This window comes from Peromyscus leucopus, chromosome 20 (assembly GCF_004664715.2).
Source record: "Peromyscus leucopus breed LL Stock chromosome 20, UCI_PerLeu_2.1, whole genome shotgun sequence".
NCBI classification, from domain to species: Eukaryota; Metazoa; Chordata; class Mammalia; order Rodentia; family Cricetidae; genus Peromyscus; species Peromyscus leucopus.
In genome coordinates, this window is record NC_051080.1 from 61,358,511 (window position 1) to 61,381,416 (window position 22,906).

The following is a 22,906-nucleotide window of genomic DNA, read 5'->3' on the forward strand; positions in this document are numbered from 1 at the left end:
GGCAAGCACTCTACACTCTACCACTGAGCTAAATCCCCAACCCTGTCACTGCGGTCTTATGGGCCTTCTTTAGACCTGTTGGATGATGATGCTTAGAAACACCCCCCCCCCCCATCACTGGCATTTTCATCTCTTACTGGTGGAGTCATTGCTCTGTCCTTTCCTTCGTGAGCTTTATAGCACGTTTCGACTCTTGGGTCTCAGATAATCATAAGTGACTGAATGTTCCCACTTGTGCTGTCAGCTATTTATCTCCACACAAAACTGTCCTTGAGTAATGAAAATAGATGTTAAAAATTCCATACCCCAAACACTTGGTTTCCTTATTCATGGAGGTTCATATTCGGCTTCTGCCAAAACTTCTGAATTCATTTTTTTCAAAGATTCATTTTTTTTGTAATTATATGGCTATGTGGAAGGGGTGACAGTGTGCACATGGGAGTACAGATGCTTATGGAGTCTGGAAGAGGTTGTCAGATCCCCTGAAGAGGGAGTTACAGGTGGTTATGAATCACCTAACATGGGTCCTTTGCAAAAGCAGGACATACTTGTTGTAGAATATTATTTTAAGGATGCTGTGGAATATTTTTATAATGATGCAAAGATGTATTGCATTCTTTTATGTTGCATTTGTTTAACTCTGTGAAGCTATGTTGCTTTGCCTGTCTAAAACACCTTATTGGTCTAATAAAGAGCTGAATGGCCAATAGTGAGGCAGGAGAAAGGATAGGCGGGGCTGGAAGGCAGAGAGGAATCTGGGAGGAGAAAAGAAAGAGAAAGAGATCAAGGAGCCAGAAAAGAAGGGGCCAGCCATACAGCCAGCCACTGAGAAAGAGTGAAAAAAAGATTTACAGAAGAAAAGGAAAAGCCCAGAGGCAAAAGGTAGATGGGATAATTTAAGAAAAGCTGCTAGCAACAAGCCAAGCTAAGGCTGGGCATTTATAAGTAATAATAAGCCTCTGGGTGTGTAATTTATTTGGGAGCTGGGTGGTGGACCCGCAAAAGAGCAAAGAGCCAAAACAACAACATTTTGGGGATCCAGCGTGGGCCCGTAGAAAGCCGATCAACACTTACTCTTCACTGCTGAGCTGTCTTTGCAGCCCCTGAACTTTTCACTGGTGTTTTATACAAGCTAGATTAAGGGATCATGAAGATCATGAAGGGAGCATAGAAGAAGCAGGAGATGGAAGGGACTGTTTGAGTTCAGGAACAAAGGCAATGAGCGAATGATATGTCAACAAGATAGCCAGGCTACACAGTAAGGCCCCATCTCAAAAATCCAAATGAAGTACTAGCTAGCCATAATAACAGCAGCAACAGAGTAGAGTGGGGAGATGGGGAATGGAAAGCAAACATCTGCAGTGGGAGCCCTGGGAGCCCTGGGAGCCCTGGGACCACTGTGTTCAGGTTACACAGCTCTAGCTACTGACAGTTTCTCTGGAGGCACAGAAGAGGCAACATTGAGTGTCATAGAGCCATTCAATCATCCAGTGGGAGATTTGGGACCTTTTTCATAGAATAGGCCCCTAATTAACCTCATCAAAGGGTAGGTAACATGGTGGTTCATGTTACTTAAATACAAGTTCACTGGCTTTGTGGACTGTTGATTTCAGGTGCTCAGGTAGGGTTATTGGAAAGATTTCTCTTTGCTATTGTTGTTTTGTGTTTTAGTGATAAGTTCTCTCCATAACCTAGGCTGCCCTCAAAATAACAATCCTCCTGCCTCCTGCCCAGAGTGTTGAAATTACAGACGTATTCTGTCATGCCTGGCAGAACTTTTCTCTTGATTTGTTTGTATCTGTTATTATATTATGACTGCTTTGTTCTGGGTTGAAAAGTTTTCCTTGGGCATGCAGTCTTTATCATGGCAAGAATGGACAGTAGCTGTAGCTGTAAGTGTTTGTTGCGTTTGTTTAAGATGGGATCTTGTGATGTAGCCAGTGATTGCCGCAGTACTCTGGTGCTGGGGATTGTAGGTATCATCATACTCGTCTGAGGCATAAAATAAAAAGTCTAGTAACAACCAGGACTTACAGAAAAAGTCTCACATTTGCCTTGTCTAAAGTACATGCTCGTTCATGAACCAAACTTAGAACCTGAGGGAAAAAATAGCACACTATCATTGGCTAAGCCTGGGTCACATGTTGGGGCTAAGCCCAATCACATATGAACTGCTTGAATTGATAGCAGATGATGGATGGTTTCCCAAGGGAAGTCAGTGCAATTAGCAGAGAAGAGGTGGATGAAGTTAGATTAAGCAGGAATTTCAACACCAACCATAGAGAGATCACATGATCACTCACTTGCTTAAAACCCTTCTTTTACAAGGGAGAAAAGTGAGATTCCAGATAGGTGAATGGCTTTGAGAGTGGATCATTTAACACGTGTGAAAATGTTTGGTACGACGTTAGGCCTGGGCTAGAAACTCACTTGAACTCATTGTCTTTATTCTATGTAGCTCCCATTGGTTGGGGACGGTCCTTACTCCCCATCTCTATTGCCTAGGCCCCTGCAGAGCCTGAGTCCTGGCGTCTTTCCTTCTCAGGCCACTCCCGGGTCTTGAAGTCATCAACCTTCAGTGGCTCTGTTAGTTTGTGGACCTGTATAGCCAAGTGGACGATGTGGTTGAAAATTTTATCTGTCCTGGAGCCTGGAAATACAACAGCAAGGTGCATTGTCCTCCTGAGGCCTCCTTGATGTGCAGATGGTGACAGTCTCCCTGCATCTTCATATGCCCATGTCCCCATTTGCAGTCACAGTAGATTAGGGGCTGCTCTCTAGACCCTTGCATGTACTAGGGAAGTGTTCTGCCTCTGACCTCCATCCCCAGTTCTTAATTCCATCTTTAGAAACCCATTCCCTAAACAGAATCACAGAATACGTGGGATTGAAAAGTCAACTGAGGGGGGCAGGTGTGAATTTGAGGAGAATACAATTTGATCTGTGGCAGTTGGGTCGCAAAGAACACCTAAGCCTCTGAGATTTTGGTTGGGTATACTCCCCACTTGGGACACCTTCTGAGATATCAAAACCCATTCAAAGTGGGCATGGTGATGCATTCTGTAATCCTAGCACTTGGAGGGTAGAGGCAGAAGGATCATGAGCTCAAGGTCATCCTTAGCTACATAGCATGTTTTACCCCAGTGCGGTGGTGTAAAAGACTCCACCCTACCTCCCCCCAGAAGACTGGGGTGTAGGTCCCTTGGTAGAGTACTTGCCTGGCATACAAAAAAAATGGGCATGGTAGTACATATCTGTACTCTTACCACTTGGGAGGTAGAGGCAAGAGGTTCAGAAGTTCAAGGTCATCCTTAGCTACATATGGATTTGGAGAGTAGTCTGGAATACATGAGACCTTGTATCAAAACAAAACAAAACAAACAAACAAACAAACAAAAACAGACAAGAATAGGATCTCTCTCTCTCCCCACTCCCACCTGGCTTTCTCCCTCTCTCTCATCTACTCACACTGGGCACATACTTTTCCACTGAACACCACACCTCCAGCCCTTCAGTCTCTTTCATTAGAATTTTCCCTGTGAGGGATCCACTCTGCTGGGTTTCTGCTTGGCATACCCTCCCCTAAGTCTCAACATGGCCAAGGATAAAAGTCTATCCAAACTCTCCACTTTACTGGTGGGGGAGTGGGGGAGCCCTTAAATCACTTGTCCGAATCATGCAACTCTTTATGAGGCATTCCATTTTCCAAGACTGTTCAGCACTGTTCAGAATATGCATCATGAAACATAGACATCAGGTAAGAGGATGGTAGAAGGCAACCTTGTGGGTCACCCATTCAATTCCTTCATTTGAGAAATAAAAAGGAAATGCAAGGATGATTTAAAAAAAAAATATTGTAAACGGCAGAAACCTTAAAGAAAAGGCAGGTCCATAATTCCTTTGTGAAATCATGGAAAAGGAGGGGAAGCTCCCACAAAGCCCTTTCCACTAATTTACCAGCCTGGAAGTAAGTTGTATTTTCTTTGCCCAACAGCTTTAATCGATTTCTCCTTGACTTTTCATTTATCCATCTTTAGCTGGAGGCAGCCTGATGAACTCAGGGACAACAACAGGCCTCGGATCTCATTTTCGAGACTTGTTAGTCGTGTGGGTTTAGATAAGTCATTTAATTGAAGGACCTCTGTACCAGGCTTTTTCTTTTAAGCCACCAACCAGCTCCCAAATCATGACACAGAGACTTATTAGTTTTGAATGCTTGGCCTACCTTAGGCACATTTCTGGCTAGTTCTTTTAACTTAATCTGTTTCTCTTTATCTACCTTTTGTCTTATTACCTTTCTTAGTGTATATATCTTACTTTCCCAGCTTCTCTATGTCTGCTGGCTGGCATTTGCCAGACTTCTGCCCCCAGACATCTCCCTTGTTCTCTCTTCCTTCTTTTCTTATTCTTCCCATTCTTCTTTCAAGCCTAGATTTCTCCTCCTCTTTATTCTCTCTCCCTGCCAGCCCCGCCTGTCATTTTCTCTATCTAGCTATTGGCCATTCAGCTCTTTATTAGACCACTCAGGTGCCTTAGGCAGGCAAGGTGAGGCAAATGCAGCACATCTTTACATAATTAAACAAATGCAGCCTAAACAAAAGTAATGCACCTGTACACAGTTAAAGTAATATTCCGCAGCACAAACAAATGTAACACATCTTTGCTTAGTTAAAATATTATTCTGCAACAAATCTTAGTCTCCGCTGTTAAAGAACGAGGGTAGTACTAACTGCTGGTGGATTGTTGTGAGCATTGTGTGAGCTAATCACTCACTGTAAAGTGCTCTGATCAACTTGTGGAAGGCAGTAAACCTCGCACCAAGATTAGCTCCAGTAAACTAGGTGTGGTGGCATAGGCCTGGAGTCCGAGGTGGGGGCATGAAGATCAGGAATCCAAGGTCATCCTTGGCTGCAAATCAAGTTTGTGACCAGTCTGGGTCCCATGAGACCCTGTCTCAAAAACCCAAACAAAAACATAGCTATAGTCCCTACTGGAGGGAAAAAAAATATCCCAAAGGTGAGCTTGTTTGGCTGTGTTTTCTGATGCATGCCTCTAGTGCCTAGAAGTCCCTGATGGGTAGATGATCATGGGCATGCCTGGGTCTTTGTCCTATGAATGAGTGAATGAATGCACATAGGTCGTATGAATGTGTGGGTGCAAATACTGGAGGACTGTGAGTGACCTGGGATGAAGAGAGGGCTTTGACTGGATGGAGGTCTCCAACATGTTTGGTTACTTCTCCATGGGATTGGTTTAGGAATTCCCCTTGCCAGCAACCTCCCTCACATTCTTGCTCATCTTTTTAGGCTGAGGCTCCATGAAGAAAAGGTTATTAAAGATAGACGGCATCATCTCAAAACCTACCCGAACTGCTTTGTCGCAAAAGAACTCATTGACTGGTTGATTGAACACAAGGAGGCCTCTGACCGAGAGACGGCAATAAAACTCATGCAGAAACTAGCCGACCGGGGCATCATTCATCATGGTGAGTGAGGCGGCACCGGCAAGGTGTCTGGAGAGGCCATGAAGACCACATCGATTGCGTAGATGTACCCATTACGAAGTAAGAGGAAGAATTGATAGCACATGCAGAGGCAGGGGGATCAGAAGTTCGAGGCCATCTTTGGCTAAATAATGAGTTTGAGGCCAGTCTGGAGCTATGTGAGACCCTGTGTCCAAAAAAATCAAATGTTAATTAGTAAACAAATAAACATTTTACTTTAAATTATCTCCTCAGTACCTCTTCCCAAAGACTCCTGCCTCCAAGAGGTACTTGGTTTATTTTCATATGCTTTCCTAGACAGTGTGCCATATTTGAGCCTTCAAAACGATGCATGTTTACTCTTTGCAACTTGATCAGCATACTGTGTGCCAAGTTCACCAGTGATGATAGTCTATTCCTCTGAAATTATTGTTTTTAGGTTAGCAGACATTAAGCTAGGCATGGAAGATTGCCACAAGTTTAAGGCCCGTCTGGATTACAGAGTGAGACCTTGTCTCAAAAACAAACAAGTTTTAGAGGGTTTGTCTATGATTGTCATGGCTAGACAGAGCTGGTGCTGGCTGGAGTAGTAGCTAAGAGCTCTACATTATGATCAGCAGGTAGAAAGCAGAAAGAGAGACACTGGGCCTGGAGTGGGCTTTTGAAACCTCAGAGCCCACCCCCTACCCCCACCCCCCACACTTCCTGGAAGGACCCATTTCCCAATCTTTCCTAAACAGTTCAACAACTGGGACTAAGCGTGCAGATATATGAGCCTATGGGGGCCATTGCCATTCCAACCATCACCCTCTCAATGGTTCAATGAACATTCATGAACATGTGCATGCCGGCTAGTTTTCTGTTGACTTGACACAAGCTAGAGTCACTTAGGGAGGGGAACCTCAATTAAGAAACTGCTTCCATATCGCCCTGTGGGCAAACCTGTGGTGCATTTTTTAAGTTGAAAGTTGATGTGGGTGGGGGCCCAGCTCACTATGGGCAGTGCCACATCTGGATAGTGGTCTTGGTTGGTATCAGAAGGCAGGCTGAGCAAACCATGAAGGGACACCCAGTAAGCAGCATTCTTCTATGACTTCTGCTTCAGTTCCTGTCCAGATTTCCCTCAGTGAGGGACTGTTAGCTGGAAGTGTAAGATATAATAAACCGCTTCCTCCCCAAGTTGCTTTTGGTCATGGTGTTTTTTATAGCAGTAGAAACCCTAGGACAGTATGTCCTTGAAGTCTCAGCCTGGCCTAGACACTTGCACAATGTTGTTCGTCTAAGCTAAGATAAAAATTCTCCTTATTTTTGTTTGCTCACTTTTAGGGTTCTACTTACAAATAGTTCAGGGAAGCTTCCATTTCCCAAAGCTGGGGTCTCAAGGACTCCTCCCTCACATTCCCACTGCAGTTTTCCCTAACCTGTCCCTAACATCCTTTAACCTAACAAATCTCCAGCATACATTAGTTATATGCTGATGTTTCTCTTTGTATCACTTTTGGTATTCTGACAAAAGGGTCATTCCCTGTTGCCTCAGATGACCTCAAACTAGTGATTCTCTGTCTCAGCCTCCTGGGTATAGGGGCTAGAGGTGTATGCCACTTCGTCTAGCTTTGATTTACATTCTTTGTGGCTCATGTTGTTCCAGTGTTCATGCTTCTGAAGACTCTGGGATAAGTGATGAAGGGAACTTTGTGAGCCTTTCAGTTTGTGATGATGATGATGGTGGTGATGCTCACAGCGCTGAGTGAGAACACTCAGTAGCTAGCACTCACTCTACCCTACAGCAGATACCTGTGTGAGCAAGAATTAAGCGGTGAGATGGATTTGAATCTTCTGTCTCTCATTTCCCCCCCTGTGTGTATTGTGTTTCAGTGTGTGATGAGCACAAGGAATTCAAGGATGTAAAACTCTTCTACCGCTTCAGAAAGGATGACGGTACCTTCCCGCTGGACAACGAAGTGAAGGCCTTCATGAGAGGACAGAGGCTGTATGAAAAGTAGGTCCACTGCCATCTTATCTTGACTTGGAAAAAAGGAAACGGGCTCTATTAGTCTTTCCGTTGCTGGCTTGTTAATTTATTTATTCATTTTGAGAAAGGTTCTTACGCCGAATCCAAGCCCTCTACAGCCATAGGATGACCTTGAATTTCTGACCCTTCCGCCTCTACCTGCTGGGATTCCGACTGTGTGCCACTTTTCCTTGTTGTATATGGTGCTGAGAATAGAACACGGGACAAGTACTGTATCACCTGAGCTTCCTCAGCAGCTCATCTGTCTGTCTTTTACCGTGTCAACTCCAGTGGGGCTCTTCCATGTGGGCTGCTTACATAACCGTTCCTTTTAATAGGAGAAAACTCTGTCATATAGTTGCCTTTCTCTTCGCCAGAAATCAAAGATGGTTTCATAAGCGCTTTAATTCTTTATCAAAATCGTATTTCCGGCACTTACGACCATCGCACAAAACTCCAGAAGTGAGAACAGAAGGGTGCTCTTTGACGTTTGCTGTCAAGTGACACCCATGGCCTTTTCCTTATTTGATTAGATGTGACGGTTGCTGAATCTCAGGATTCAGGCTTGTACATGCCGTTCATGGGGGAAGGCTGGGGTCATGTCAGGCGATGAGCACTGAGAGCGAGTGAGCGAGCGAGCGAGCGCTTCATGGAGCAGGATCTGCCGAGGACCGTCTCTCAGCCTTCTGGAAGCTGAAACATGCCATCCATAGCACAGGAGTAGTCATCTGACAAGTCTGGAGCCTCCCAGGAGGTGTGTCTCAGCGCCAGTCTCCTGTTCTCTGGCCTCTCGCTCTTCTAACCATCCTTATTTTTATCCAGGGCAACATTTTTAGAAAGGATCTAGCAGACAATGCCATTCCGTAATCCTGGCTGTCTTGCAAGGCTTTGAACATTCTGAAAACACATATTTGTCCCATAAAAGATGCACAGGTGTCACCTGCTCTACAGTGGGTGGCAGGGGGTGGGTGTAGGGGCTACAGTGAGGGTTTAAGAAGCCAGACAAAAGATCAAGAGGATTAAGAGCTAAGGTTCAATGTTAGTTGTGAACACAGGGCTTGCACATGCTTCGTGGACTCCAGCAGTGACCTCTCTGCCAGCTATATTTGCATTTCTTCCAGCCTGGCCCACCTGTGCCTAGCCAATTATATGGTGAACATTTGCTGAAAATTATAAATAGAGGCCAGGGATGTGTCTCAGATGAACACGGTTGCCTAACATGTGGAAGACCCAGGAGGAGGTAGAAAGGGACTGTAGCTTTGGTTGTTTTTTTTTTTGTTTTTTTTTTTTTTGTTTGTTTTGTTTTTGTGAGTTGACCAATATTCCAGGGCTCTCTGTGCCTGCCATTTACTTTCTCGTCACTAATACTCAGTGTCTCAAGTTACAAGTGAAGTTATTTCTCCAGATTGCTTGTGAAATCAGGACGAGGACAAAGATATTTAATATGTATTTGACCCTAAGTGGCCCAGCTGCAGCCTCACAGACCTTGGCCTCTGCTTCTGGTTGCTGGATCATGTTTGGAACAAACTTGGGACCATTGAAGTGGACTCTTCCTTTGTATGCATTCTCCTTGTTTTATAGGGGATCTTTCTATGAATTTCAGCATGAATGTCTTTCGAGATAAGTGTTCCTTTTGTTATTCTCCTTTTAAGATAATAACAGCAGGCATTTACTGATTGCAAAATACTCATAGGAGAACCTGAGTAGTAGAGGTTATTGAATTAGTATAGCATGGCCGATTTAGATATTGTCCCTGTTTTATGGTGGGGGAAAGGGACAGGCATGGTATGTCTCTTGTCCAAGGTTCAACTAATAAATCACAGCAGCAATTTGAACCCAGAAGCCTAAATCCTAGCAGTGTTGCCACTTGGCTGACAGTAAGTCCTAAATCCTTTTCATTTCCCTTTATTGAAATCACATGAGCGAATAAATATTTACTCCAGAATACAGCTTGCTGTAAAATGTGGCAGAGGATTTATAACTTGTCAAGGTAGAGAATTTTCTGTAAAATTTTATTGAAAGTGTGCTGGGACCCACAGACAGACATAAATATAAGAAGATCCTGCTTCGGGGCCAGTATCCCTGGTGTTCTCTAAATAAGACCCTTGATGTGGCTCTGACCTTCATGCCTCCTTCCTGAGGATTAGCTTTCCTGGTACCAGAAGGAACCATGCAAGCTTCCAAAGGAGGGTGGTAACCAACAGTCCTATCCAACGATGATGCTGATGAACCACATCAACCACCAGCATGGCACCATAACCTAAGAGTGCAGCAGTAACCAACAGCTCTCTGATTATACTCAATGAGAAAGGAGTCATGCCTGGTGCTAGAAGCCTAGCTAAGTACTCAGTGCTTAGTGAAGTCATGGTGATTGGAGGAAAACCTACGACCACTGATTTATTAAACCAGCACAATCCCTATCAACAACCTATAAACATTTGTCCTTATACTTACAGTTAAGTGTTCTCCTTACTCCTCATCAAGGAAATTTCTCTTTGCAACAGATGGAGACCACTAGACAGGCAAAACCAATCAAAATGCAGAGCTGTGGAGTTCCGTCCCCGTGGGATACATCTACAAAACACTCTGCATCTAAGGCTCGGGGAACATTGCGGAAGAGGAGGGGTCGAAAAGATTGTTAAGAGCCAGGGGATCAGGGAGCTTCTGTGAGATGGTGTCTCTTAGGAAGGTCAGAAGCTACGTGCATAAAGTCTCGCCAACGTGAGAGCCCCGATGTGAACTGAACAAGGATGATCCTAGTCAGTGAACATGCCCAAGCGGGTGGGAAAGAGCTCATGAGGCCTCGACCCTACACAAAGAATTATAATTAACCCAGGAAACCTGAAAGTGGGAGAAGTGGTCTTCCCCAGGGAAAGCACACCAACTGGTTGTCCAGTTCTACGTGGTCAGCCCTGAGAACATATATACAGGTCATATTATATGAACTGAGTAGGTTATATTTAGAAATATATATGCGTATACATATACATATATGCATGCATTAACAATTAAAGAAGAGGCCATGAATTTTTTTTATTCATTAAAATTTTTCATTTATTTTATATTCTGATCACAATTTCCCGTCCCTCCATTCCTCCCACTCCCTCCCCTCTGTTCTTCTACCCTCCTCCCCATCCACTCCTCCATCTCTGTTCAGAAAGGGGCAGGCCTCCCATGGGAGTCAACAAAGCATGGCACATCAGTGTGAGGCAGGACCAAGCTCCTCCCCCCTGCGTCAAGACTGGGCAAGGCGACCCAGCACGGAGAATAGGTTCCCAAAAGCCAGCTCATGGGCCAGGGACAGGTCCTGATCCCTCTGCTAGGGGCCCCACAAACAGACCAAGCTACACAACAGTCACACACATGCAGAGGGCCTAGGTCAGTCCTAGGTAGGCTCCCCAGCTGTTGGTCTAGAGTCTGTGAGCGCTCTTGATCTCAGGTCAACTGTCTCTGTGGGTTCCCCGGGTATGACCTTGGCCACCCTTCTCCCTCTCTTCAGCAAGATTCCCAAAGTTTGGCCCAGTGTTTGGCTGTGGATCTCTGCATCTGCTTCCATCAGTTACTGGATGAAGGCTCTGTGATGACAATTAGGGTAGTCACCAGTCTGATTACAGAAGGCCAGTTCAGGCACCCTCTCCACTATTGCTAGGAGTCTTAGCTGGGGTCATCCTTATGGGTTCCTGGGAGTTTCACTGGCATCAGGTTTCTCCCTAGTCCCAAATCCGCCCCCCCCATCAAGACACCTCTTTCATTACTCTCCCGTTCTGTCCTGCCCCTAACCCACCCAACCCAATCCCTCATGTTCTCTCTCTCTCTCTCTCTCTCTCTCTCTCTCTCTCTCTCTCTCTCTCTCTCTCTCACACACACACACACACACACACACACACACACACCCCGACAACTCCGTGCTCATCCCCAGTTTACCCAGGAGATCTCTTCTATTTCCTCTTCCCAGGGAAATCCTTGCATCCCTCTTTGGGCCCTCTTTGTTATCTAGTCTCTCTGGGGCTGTGGATTGTAGCCTGGTTATCCTTTACATCTAATATCCACTTATGAGTGAGTACACACCATGTTAGTCTTTTTGGGTCTGGGTTACCTCACTGAGGATGATTTTTTCTCTAGTTCCATCCATTTGAGGTCATGAATTTGAGTGAAAGTGGGAAGTAGTATATGCGGAGGATTTGGGGAGAGGAAAGGAAAAGGAGAAGCAATGTAATGTTATAATCTTACCTAACCTAGTTGTTGAAGAGAACACTTTGAATTAACCTTGATGATCTTCAAATCTAGGAATGACTTCTCAGTTCTAGTTTCACCTGATTTAATGTAGAATTACATCCCCTCTATGTCTGGTGAATATCCTATTTGTCTTAGGTGGGCTCTTTCATTGTTCTTTTATCCAAAGGACCTTGGCTTTCTCGCCAGTAAGAATTCTCTCTCCAGCCACCAGCCTATTTATCTTGCTTAGGGCTTTGGACCTGATTGAAGAATGGTAACGGATGAGCACCCTCAGATCTGTGGCTTCCCACTGCTTGGCTCCATTTTTTCTCTTCTACATGACCAAAGAGGAATCAGAGGGCAAAACCATCTCCAGTGAGCCAGGGCCCTTCTGTGTATTTTATCTTTTCTGCCATGTGTCCCAGGATGGTTCTTTTGTTCTTTCTCAGTGCCTGGCACAGTGAATATTGTTGAATGTACAAAGAATTTTCTGAGCTGTTTCTGGGAGCCTCTGAACGCCTGGCATGAGAGAGCTCCTTAATGGCAAGCGACAATAGCCAGCCTGTTTACCTTGTCTGGCCTCTAGAGCTCACAAAGCATCTTTTTTTTTTTTTTCTTTTTTGCTGTTTTTGTTTTTTCAAGACAGGGTTTCTCTGTGCAGTCCTGGAACTCACTCTGTAGACCAGGCTGGCCTCGAACTCAGAGATCCACTTGCCTTTGCCTCTGAGTACTGGGATTAAAGGCAGGTGTGAGCCACCACTGCCCAGCACAAAGCATCTTATACATTTTTGTGCTTGACTTCCCTTACAATTTTGAGTGATATCTCCAGCAGGTATAATTAATTCTATTGTAAAACTGGGGACATGAGATCTAGAGAAATTGAGATAGTTAATATAGACCCTCAGATAGAGAGCTAGAGATGTTTCTTAAACACTTCTGCGGCTGGAGAAATAGCTTCGCAGTTAGAAGCACTTGCTGCTCTTCCAGAGGACCCACATTTGGTTCTTAGCACCTACATCTGGTGGCTCACAGCTGCCTGTAATTTCAGTTCCTGGGCACAAGATGCCATCTTGGTATGTTCTGGCACCCCCATGAACATGGCATGCACCACTCCACACACACACACACACACACACACACACACACACACACACACACACACGGGTGTACATGCACCCCTAAAAACAAACAAACAAATAAATAACTTGGCAGGGGGAATGCCTTTAAGGCTTTTTTTATTTAGACTGGGAGGATGCATCTGGGTGTATGCAATTGCATATGGAGGCTAGAAGTCAGCTTCAGGCATTTTTCTCACTGTCTGTTCTTGGGGACAGTCTCTCACTGAATCCGGAGCTCATCGATGGGCTGGACTGGCTACCCACATGGCCCAGGGACCCTCCTGTCTTCACCTTCCCAGCACTGGGGCCTTTAAGGCGGGGATCTGAACTCCGTTCCTCATGCTTCCCTGACAAACATTTCCCTGGATGAGTCAACTAACTCCCCAGCACATATTTAAGCCCATCTTCTTCTGTTTCCAGCTTGCAAACGTTTTTTCAGACCGGGGTTGGTCAGTCGGTCAGTTCATTGGTTACTCAGGTTGTTTGTTTTGAGATAGGTCTATGTAGGCTGACCTCGACTTTCCTATGTAGACCAGCATGGTCTCAAACTTCCGGCCACACGAACCCAAACTCATATCTTCAGTTCTGCAACTTAATTCAAATTTTAGCTTAAAATATTTTCAGCTATTTGGCAAACTGTAACAAAACCTTTTCCATTATGCTGTGGACATCTTCAGTTTAATAGGCAGCCTGATTAGTGGTTTCACAGAATCTTTTTTTTTTCTTGGCTTGAGACAGGGTTTTGTCATATAGCTCAGGTTGGCCTTAAACTCACATTCCCCCTTTGTAGGTATGCTACGGCAGTGTGTAGCGTAGAACCTTTTTTTTTTTTTTTTTTTTTTTTAAATTTTATTTTCCTGAGTCAGGGTCTCACTCTGTAGCCATGGCTGTCCTGGGACTCAATATTTAGACTAGGCTGGCTTCAAATTCAGAGATCAACCTTCTTCTGCCTCCCCAGTGCTGGTATTAAAGGTGTGCCCCACCATACCCAGCTGCTACATAGAATCTTATAATAATAATAAATATTTCTTGCCTTTGTGTATTTGAGGTGTCCAGTGATTTTGATACTACGGGATTAAAAGTTATCTTTTACCGCTGTTTATGTAATCAGGGTGACTTTGATACTCAGTCACTCATGTTAAGAACTGTTGCTGGGCGGTGGTGGCCCACACCTTTAACCCCAGCACTCGGGAGGCAGAGGCAGGCGGATCTCTGTGAGTTTGAGGCCAACCTGGTCTACAAAGTGAGTTCCAGGACAGGCACCAAAACACCACAGAGAAACCCTGTCTCTAAAAAAGTCTCTAAGGCTTTCAGTTATAGACCCACACAGAGCAACAATTCTCTGGCCCAAGCAAGGTCACCAGGCTTGAATTCTTACAGGGTCGCAAAGGCAGATAAGAGTTTACCTCAGGCAGTGACCACCAGGCTTTCTTTTACCACCCAAAAGGGGAGTGGCTAAAGGAGGTGGGGTCATCTAAGAGTTAAACTCTGTTAATAGATCAGAAAAAGGGAATTTATGTGCTCAAACTACGTTCCTAGAAGTGGTTTGGTAAAATGTTAGGAGTCTACAATGTTAGTATAAATCATGAGTAAAATACAACTGCCTATATTTCTTTAGGGCTCTCTCTGCCACTTTCTGGCAGGGCTGGGGTATCTAGGCAGCTGTGGCACAGCTTGTTGCACCTGGTATGCAAAAAGCCCTTTGGTCTAAGTTCAATGTCAAAAGGGAAGTCTAGAGATACCACTAAGGCTGTGTAAGAAAGGAGGGTCTGAGCTTACTTTGCACAAGAAACAAAGCTGTGTACCTAACTATGTCCTCCTGGCCTAGTCAGTGTCTCAGTATGGATATTTACCTTAATTCGGGAGACTGGCAGGTGGTCTGGAATGCTTATTCTGTCTGCTGTTTATCCTTGGATGTTTGAGAGGTATCTCAGATAAAATGCTTTTGTCTGGAGCTGGCCCTTGCCTTGGATGCTAGCTAAAGGAGAGATCTGATTCTAATGCTAAAAAGAAAGAAAAATAAAAAACCTTGAAGAAGGAAGCCTTGCCTGTGTGACTGTTATCCAAATACCTTAATTGTACAGGGAAGAACTATGTCCAAAGAATGATTAATCCACACTGTACTAGGAATGGAAAAGCTACAATAGCACACAAAAAAATTATTGCAGGAAAATGGCTTGATATTCAAATCCAAACCAAGACTCCTTGAGCCTTGGCTTTATCCTCTGGAAGACCCTTGGCTTCTTCCAAGTATTAGCTTTTGTACAGTCAGCGGAATTTCTACTTCATACTTCTGTGGCCCACAACACAGAGGACCTGGGTTCAATTCCCAGCACCCACGTGGTGGCTCACAACTGTCTGTAACTCCAGTTCCAGGGGACCTGACACCCCCACACATACGTACCTGCAAGCAAAACACGAATGCCCATTTAAAACAAAAAAAGAACTGTTAACTTCTGACTGCAATTTTACCATACTTCCCTGCCAGCAAGTTTACCTGTAACCATTCATGGGAACTTGTAGAAGATAAGAAACCCTAGGTCAAAGCTGGGTGATGGCGCACACCTTTAATCCCAGCACTCGGGAGGCAGAGCCAGGCGGATCTCTGTGAGTTCAAGGCCAGCCTGGTCTACAGAGTGAGATCCAGGATAGGCACCAAAACTACATAGAAACCCTGTCTCAAAAAAAAAAAAAAAAAAAAAAAAAAAAAAAAAAAAAAAGAACCCCTAGGTCAGGACTGTTAAGATAAAGTGCAGAGAGGCCTTCCCAGCTTCGGACCAAGGTACCCTGCAGCGAGCGAGATACACCATGCGGGGGTGCAGTAGATGGCAGCATGGCCTGGTGGAAAATTACTCACATGGCAGATGCGCATCCACATGGAAAGTTTATTATAATAGACTAGGAATAGAGATATGGGGCGGGGTGGGGGGAGGAGAGGAAGGAGATTGGAGGTACGTGCAGCCTCATGGTAAGGAGAGAGGGAAAGGGGAAGAAGGAGGAGGAGGAGGAGAAAAGAAGAAGGAGAAGGAGAAGAAGAAGAAAAAAGAAGAAGAAGGGTGGGGTTTCCTCTTAAAGGAGGTTTTATGTCCAGATGCCCACCCAAGGGGCAGGCCAGAATGCCAACAAGGACATGACAGCTGCTAGTTTATGACTCTTAACAGTGACAATGGGCAAAGTCCCGTCATGTGGCCAGTTTGGTTCCCGCGGACAGCACAATGGCTGGTGACCATTGCATATGCACACAGTGGGTTGTGTACAGAAGAACCCTAAGCCTGGAAGCCCTGAAGCTTTCACGATGGTCTTCAGGCCACCCTGCTGTCTGTCTCAGACTGAGACACTCTGTTTTCAGGCTGACAGAAAACAGATCTGCCTTTCTGTTAAGAAAAGGGACAGTGTCTTCCAGGCCCGTTTGCTCTGTGGACACCCTTGAGAAGCCAGTCTGCACAAAAGCTGCTTCAGTTTGCAGGCCTTGAGGAAATGTGAGAGGTCTGTGGAGAGTTGTCTCCTGATGGCTACAGTGCACAAATTAATTGAGTATTGTGGCTGATCGTTAGGGAGCAATAATTACCTTTCAAACGTTTGTTTGTTTGGAGATTGGTTTTAGCCCAGGCTGGCTTGGTACTTGCTATGTAGCCCAGCTGGTCTCAAACGCACATAGATGGATAGATAGATAGATAGATAGATAGATAGATAGATAGATAGATAGATAGACAGATAGATACAGACAGACAAATAAATAAATAGATTAATAAATAAAAATAGACAGGCAGATAGAAGATAGATAGATAGGTAGGTAGATAGGTAGATAGATAGATACAGACAGACAGACAAACAAACAAATAAATAAATGAGATAGGGTCTTTCGTAGCCTAGGCTGTTCTGGAAGCCATTACATAACCAAGGCTGACCTGCTCCTCTCTTTTTACCAATGCTGGCAATACAGGCATTCACCACCATTCCAACGGAAAACGTTTAAAACGGAAGTGTTTTAAAATGGCTATCCTTGCTTTTCATAGGGTACTTAATAAACAGTAGACTAAGTAGGCAGTGGTGGCACACGCCTTTAATTCCAGCACTTGAGAGGCAGAGGCAAGCGAATCTCTTGAGTTCGAGGCCAGCCTGGTCTACAGAGCGAGTGCCAGGACAGCCAGAGCTACACAGAGAAACCCTGTCTCAATAAACCAACCAACCAACCAACCAACAAAACAAAACCAAAAAAAAAAAAAAAAAAAAAAAAGAACAAAAATTTAAGTGGTCTTTGCCATAAAGCCTGGATCTGGGTTCAACTGCCTTGCCTCATTAAGAAATCATTATGTATTTAAAATAGAAAAATGAATTTAATTACTGTTTTGGCCAAAACTGGGGTGAAGTTCTCAGTCTGTCTTCTTCTCGTCCGTAGCAGTGCGGAGTCAAGAGTTCCCACCTTTGCTTTTTAGTTTTAGTTTTGAGACAGGATCCGTGTAATCTAGGCTAGCTTTGAACTTTCTATGTAGTTGAGAATGACTTTTCAAGCTCTACTTCTCCTGCCCCTGCTTCCTGAATACTAGGATTACAGGTGTGTTTCACTATACCTGGTTTCATATGGTGCCATGCACCAAACCAAGAGCTTTGTGCATGCTAGGTAAGCTCTCTACCAATTGAGCCACATCCTTATCTCTTAGTAGACTACTCAAAAAAAAAGAGAGAGAGTGTGTGTGTGTGTGTGTGTGTGTGTGTGTGTGTGTGTGTGTGTGTATGCATACTCATGCATTTGTGTGAGCACACAGGTGCATATGTGCCCTGTTGCTCCTGTAGAGGTAAGAGAGCAGTCTCAGATGTTGGTCCTGGCTCTCCACCTTGTGTGAGGTGGAGTCACTTGTTTGCAGTCGCATACGTCATACCAGCTGATCCCTGGGCTTCCAAGGGCTCTCCTGTGTCTGCCTCCCATCTTGCCTTAGAAGCTATGGTATTACGTGTGCCTGCTGCTGTGTCTGGCTTTATGTGGTTCCGGGGACCCAAAGTCAAGTCCTCACACTTGCATAGCAAACACTCGACCCACTGAACCATCTCCCTAGGCCCTTTAATAGACTTTTAAATGAGCCTGGGAAAAGTGTCACTTGGTTTATGCCAAGTGGCTGTAGAAACCCCATTTCCCTCCTTTAGGAGGGATGCCACCTTCTGCTGGGTGTGTTTTCAGTTAAATTAGAGCTTCGTTAATATGCAGATCAGTCCACAGCCATCTGTGCTTGTCAGAAGTCATCAGGCCGAGGTTGTCATCCACAGCTTTCTAGCTCTGGTTGGTTGTTTAGAAATGACTTCATTTAAAGGCAAACAAGTGGCCATTTGACCAGGAGACCAGGTCCAGTTAAGTGGAGACCTATGGCGCTGCTAACTTCTGCTAAATGCTCCTCCATGCCCTGGAGTTACTTCTCTGTGGTTACTTTCAGTTTGGTAGAGTGGGAGATAAATTCAGGATTTCTGAAATCAAAGGAGGGTGGGCCAGAGTTCCTTTCCTGTCACTTGCTGGCAGATCTCCTTTCTGAGACTGTTTTTTGTATGTTATGGGAAGAAAGTGCCTACCCTTCAGCTGCATCCTGAGGACCAGCCTCATGGAGTCTCATCTACAGTAGGACTTTTGTATTTTAACACACAGGGTATTTTCTCATGTATATGAAATGTGGCCTAGTAATTCCCCAGGCTAAAAATCTTGGCCTGTGTGGAATATTTCTGTCCATCTTTCAGATCATTTCTCTCCCTGTTTCCAAGGTCCCAAAGGCTGACCTGTATGAATGACCTCAACAGGCTTCGTGGGCTCCTGCCTTTTTGTCTGGCTCCATCAATGGGAGGCACTGTGATGAATTCCTCTGCTCCCAGCCCACTGTCGAATGGCCACAGTGGTGGCAAAGAGCCCTCTCCTGACATCTGTCCTCTGGGCCCTATATAAACCCTCTCCCATAACCACAGGGCTAGTGATAATAATGATCATGATCAACCCAATTGGCCAGACCTGAGCCTCATCACCCCTCCTAGTTCTCCTTAGCCCTCCTCTTGGTTGTAGTAGCTCCTTGATTACACACTGCCTTTCTGTTATATTGCTATGTTTGCCATTTATTTATTTTGAGAGAGTCACGTGGCCCTGTGTTTTAGTTAGGGTTTGTATTGCTGTGAAGAGACGCCATGATCAGAGCAACTCTTAATAAGGAAAACATTTAGCTGGGGCTGCCTTACAGTTTCCCGGGTTTAGTCTATTATCATCATGGTGGGAAATATGGTGACGTACAGGCAGACATGGTACTGGAGAAGGAACTGAGAGTTCTGCACCTGGATCAGCAGGCAGCAGGAAGAGAGAGCAACCCTGGGTCTGGCTTGAGCTTCTGAAACCTCAAAGCTCACCCCCAGTGACACACTTCCTCTGGTAAGGCCAAGCCTCCAATAATAATGCCACTCCCTATGAGTCTATGGGGGCCATTTTCATTCAAACCACCATACCCTGGTAGCTCCAAACTCAATGTGTAGTCTCCTTGAATATGGCTTGAACCCCTGACTCTTCCAGTTTCCACTTCCTGGATGCTGGGTTCAGGCTTATGCCACCATGCTGGGCTACCAGCTGACTTTTGTTAGCACATTTGTATGATCCCTATTACTTCCTGACCAGACCCTGATTGGTCAGTCCTTAGATCAGAATGGCGATCTTAACTCCTTCCAGTTCAGGAGGGCTGAACTGTCTATTTCCTGTAAATGGGGAAGCCACGTGTTGGTGGTCTGCTTGTCATTTTTGTTGTTTGTATTTTCACTGATTGTATATCTTGAATATTAAGATGGTTGAAACCGACATGTGGTCCACTGACTAGTTCGTGGTTCCCTTCATCTCTCCTGTATCACCTTCGGTGCAGCTGACTCTCCAAGGTAGCTGTAATGGGTCTCGGGTTTCTGTCTCTCCAGCATGACTTGATCCTGGAACCTCACTATCCAATGCCAATACCCTCCCCTAAATGTCTGTTGAAAAGGGAACTAGATAAATGAATGTGTGGTCGTTTTTATTTAGGAAGCAACAGGCAGTTCCCTTTCTCTCTCCCTAAGCTGTTCATTTTGTTCATATTGGAATGAAACAAGAGTTGTGCTCTTCTGGGGCCATTCTGTTCATACTTGTTAGTTGTAGTTTCTGATTATGAATGTTCAAAAGCTGTGATGACTAACCACGCCCCCCCCACCCCCCGCCTTGTTATATACTCTTGGTGCAATCCTAATGATTTCTCACATGCTTCATTTGAGTCTTCTAACTTCTCTAGGAAGGAGGCATGGTCACCATCAACTCCCAGGTGAGGAAAGCAAATTAGAATTGAGCAGACTAGCCGGACGCAGTGGCGTACGCCTTTAGTCCCAGCACTCAGGAGGAAGGGGCAGATAGATCTCTGAGTTCGAGGCCAACCTGGTCTACAGAGTGAGTTCCAGGACAGCTAAGGCCACACACAGAAACCCTGTCTCAAAGAAAACAAAACAAAAAGAAATAATAATAATAATAATAAACGAAGACAGAAATGAGCAAACTAAAATACTTGAAGTCTTTCTGTTGTTCAAGACTGATCCTGGGGGCCAGCTATATGCCTCAGCAAGTGAAAGTGCTTGCTGTGCAGGCCCAAGGACCCGAGTTCAATTCCTGGAGCTCACATAAAGGTGGAAGGAGGGAACCAATTCCCCAAAGCTGTCTTTTGACTTCCATGTGAATGCCTTTACATGTGTACCTCCCATACCTCTAATATTAAATAAAACTAACAACAAAAAGTTGTCCTGGTCAAAAGTTGCTTATAGCATAGGTTCATTCCTTTTTCATAATTGGAATTAGAAAAAAAAAAAAAAAAAAAAGAAGCCGGGCGGTGGTGGCGCACGCCTTTAACCCCAGCACTCGGGAGGCAGAGGCAGGCGGATCTCTGTGAGTTTGAGGCCAGCCTGGTCTCCAATGCGAGTTCCAGGAAAGGGTCAAAGCCGAGAAACCCTGTCTCGAAAAACAAAAACAAAAAACAAACAAACAAAAAAAAGAACATGAAGGAGCCTGGTACTCACCCCTGGGGTATATACTCTTGTTTATTAATAAAGCCCAGCTTTGCTTTATGCTAAAATAACAATGACAACAACAACAATAATAGTAATAAGTAATGTCAATGATAATTTTTAAAAATTAGATTTGCTTGCAGTTACCCTATGGAAACTGAAGACCATTTCCAGGGTGCTTTGAACACCCCCCCCCTTTTTTTAAATCTAGCTCTCACTGAGTGTCACCACGGAGTCCATCTGGAAAATGTTTACAAAGTCCTTTCTAGTGAAAACCCACTATTGTTGGGTAAATCAGCATTCAGTGTCAGAGGGAAAGAACTGTCATGGAGCAGGAGGGGTTAGGGACATACTGAAACTAGGCAGAAGAGGATGTTTGAGGAGTAGTACAGTGGACCACACAGCTGGATGTCTCACAGCAGCCGGGACTCTGCCATCATTGACACTTTATGTGGTACTGACTCCCTTGGCTGGTGGCTTTGTGGGAAACATAGGAATGATGGCAAGACCGTGTTGTTGCATTGTTTGTCAGGCTTTGTGTGCTAAATGAAAACATCCATGCTTAATTACAGTCCCTTCACGCGGGGCTTGGGAGCAACAACAAAGGCATTATTCTGCCAATTGGAAAAAGAAGCACATTGGCAGCACTTAGTCATTTTAGAGCACCCCCCCAAAAAAAAAAAAGAAAATTTTTTTCCTACTATAAAGAAAGCAAAATCCAACTATTATTTTAACATTTACTGAAGCTAATTTGCAGCTAAACTTTGACGATGAACTGGACTGTAATATCCATCAAGTGCTTATATATATATTAGTGGGGAACTGAGCATATTATTACCCTGTGGAGCTACTGTTGAAACATTTTTAAAACATCTCTACAGTCCACTCTGGCTTAACATTCTAAGCAAATTAGCTTTGTCATTTTCTAGAATATGAAACTTTTTTTTAAAAAAAAAGTAATTTAGCCTTTAGGCCGTGGCAGCCATTTTCTGGTAATTCAACCCAAATGACAAACACAAAGGGAAAGAAGTATACGGTCCTCTGGCCGTATACTTGCGCCTCTCCGAGAAGGATGATACCTTAGACCCCACGGGAATGCACACTGCTCAAAAAAGTAACGCCCCTTAAGTGTTACTATGGCAGAACAGGGGGAACCGGCAGCGCCGCTCAGCCTGCCATGGGGATCATTGCAAACAACCAAATTAAGGCTAAGATCCTTGCCAAGAGGAGAAATGTGCAGACTGAGCCTGTTGAGCACTCAGAGTCAGCTTCCTGAGATGGGTGAAGAAAAAAAAAAAAAAACGATCAGAACAAAGAAGGGAGGCAAAGAGAAGGGCGCATGGAGTCAACAGCCTGCTCCACCCGAGAGAAGTTCACTCTGTGAGGACTGACAGGAAGGAGCCTGGGCTGCTGGAGCCCGTTCCCTGGAAATGCAGGGCTTAATGGACAAAAATGAAAGGATCTAGGCTGTATCGTTTTGTTTTGTTTTTCAAGACAGGGTTTCTCTGTAGACCAGGCCGGCCTCGAACTCACAGAGATCTGCTTACCTCTGCCTCCTGAGTGCTGGGATTAAAGGTGTGCCCGCCCCCCTCCCTCAACCTAACCCTTCTAGACTATATCCTTTCGTTAAGTAATCTAAGTACTCTGGTTTCTCGGTTTCAACCATCTTCTTCCTCCAGCCCACCCACAGCAGAGTCTTGGCTCTTTAGTTATCCTGCACAGTTTGGACTGTTGTCCAACCTCTGCACGTCAACTGTTGGGCAGGAGGCAGGGGTGCTGCTGTGTACCACACATTATGGTAAGTGCTTTAAACAGATGAGTTCTAATTCACAAGAACTCTGTTGAGCTGTCTTCACTACCATTGAAACTCAAAGTCAGAGGGAATGGAGCATGCCTATAATTTCCGCGCTGGAAAGTAGGAGACAGGGGGATCAGGAGTTTAGGGCCATTTTAACATAGTGAGTTCCAGACTAGCCTGGGCTACCTGAGACTGTCTCTAAAAGCCAAAAGCCAAAAAAAAAAAAAAAAAAAAAGGAAAGACTAGAGAGATGT

At 44.7% G+C, this 22,906-nt stretch overlaps 1 protein-coding gene across 1 annotated transcript in view; it reads left to right on the forward strand.

Moving 5' to 3' along the window:
* The window catches only part of Deptor (DEP domain containing MTOR interacting protein), a 157,272-nt gene that overhangs the window by 46,519 nt on the left and 87,847 nt on the right, over positions 1-22,906 (forward strand). The window contains exons 2-3 of the mRNA XM_028871913.2: positions 5,307-5,485; positions 7,358-7,481. Of these exons, the coding sequence (XP_028727746.1) occupies positions 5,307-5,485; positions 7,358-7,481 (303 nt within the window). The remainder of the gene's footprint in view (positions 1-5,306; positions 5,486-7,357; positions 7,482-22,906) is intronic.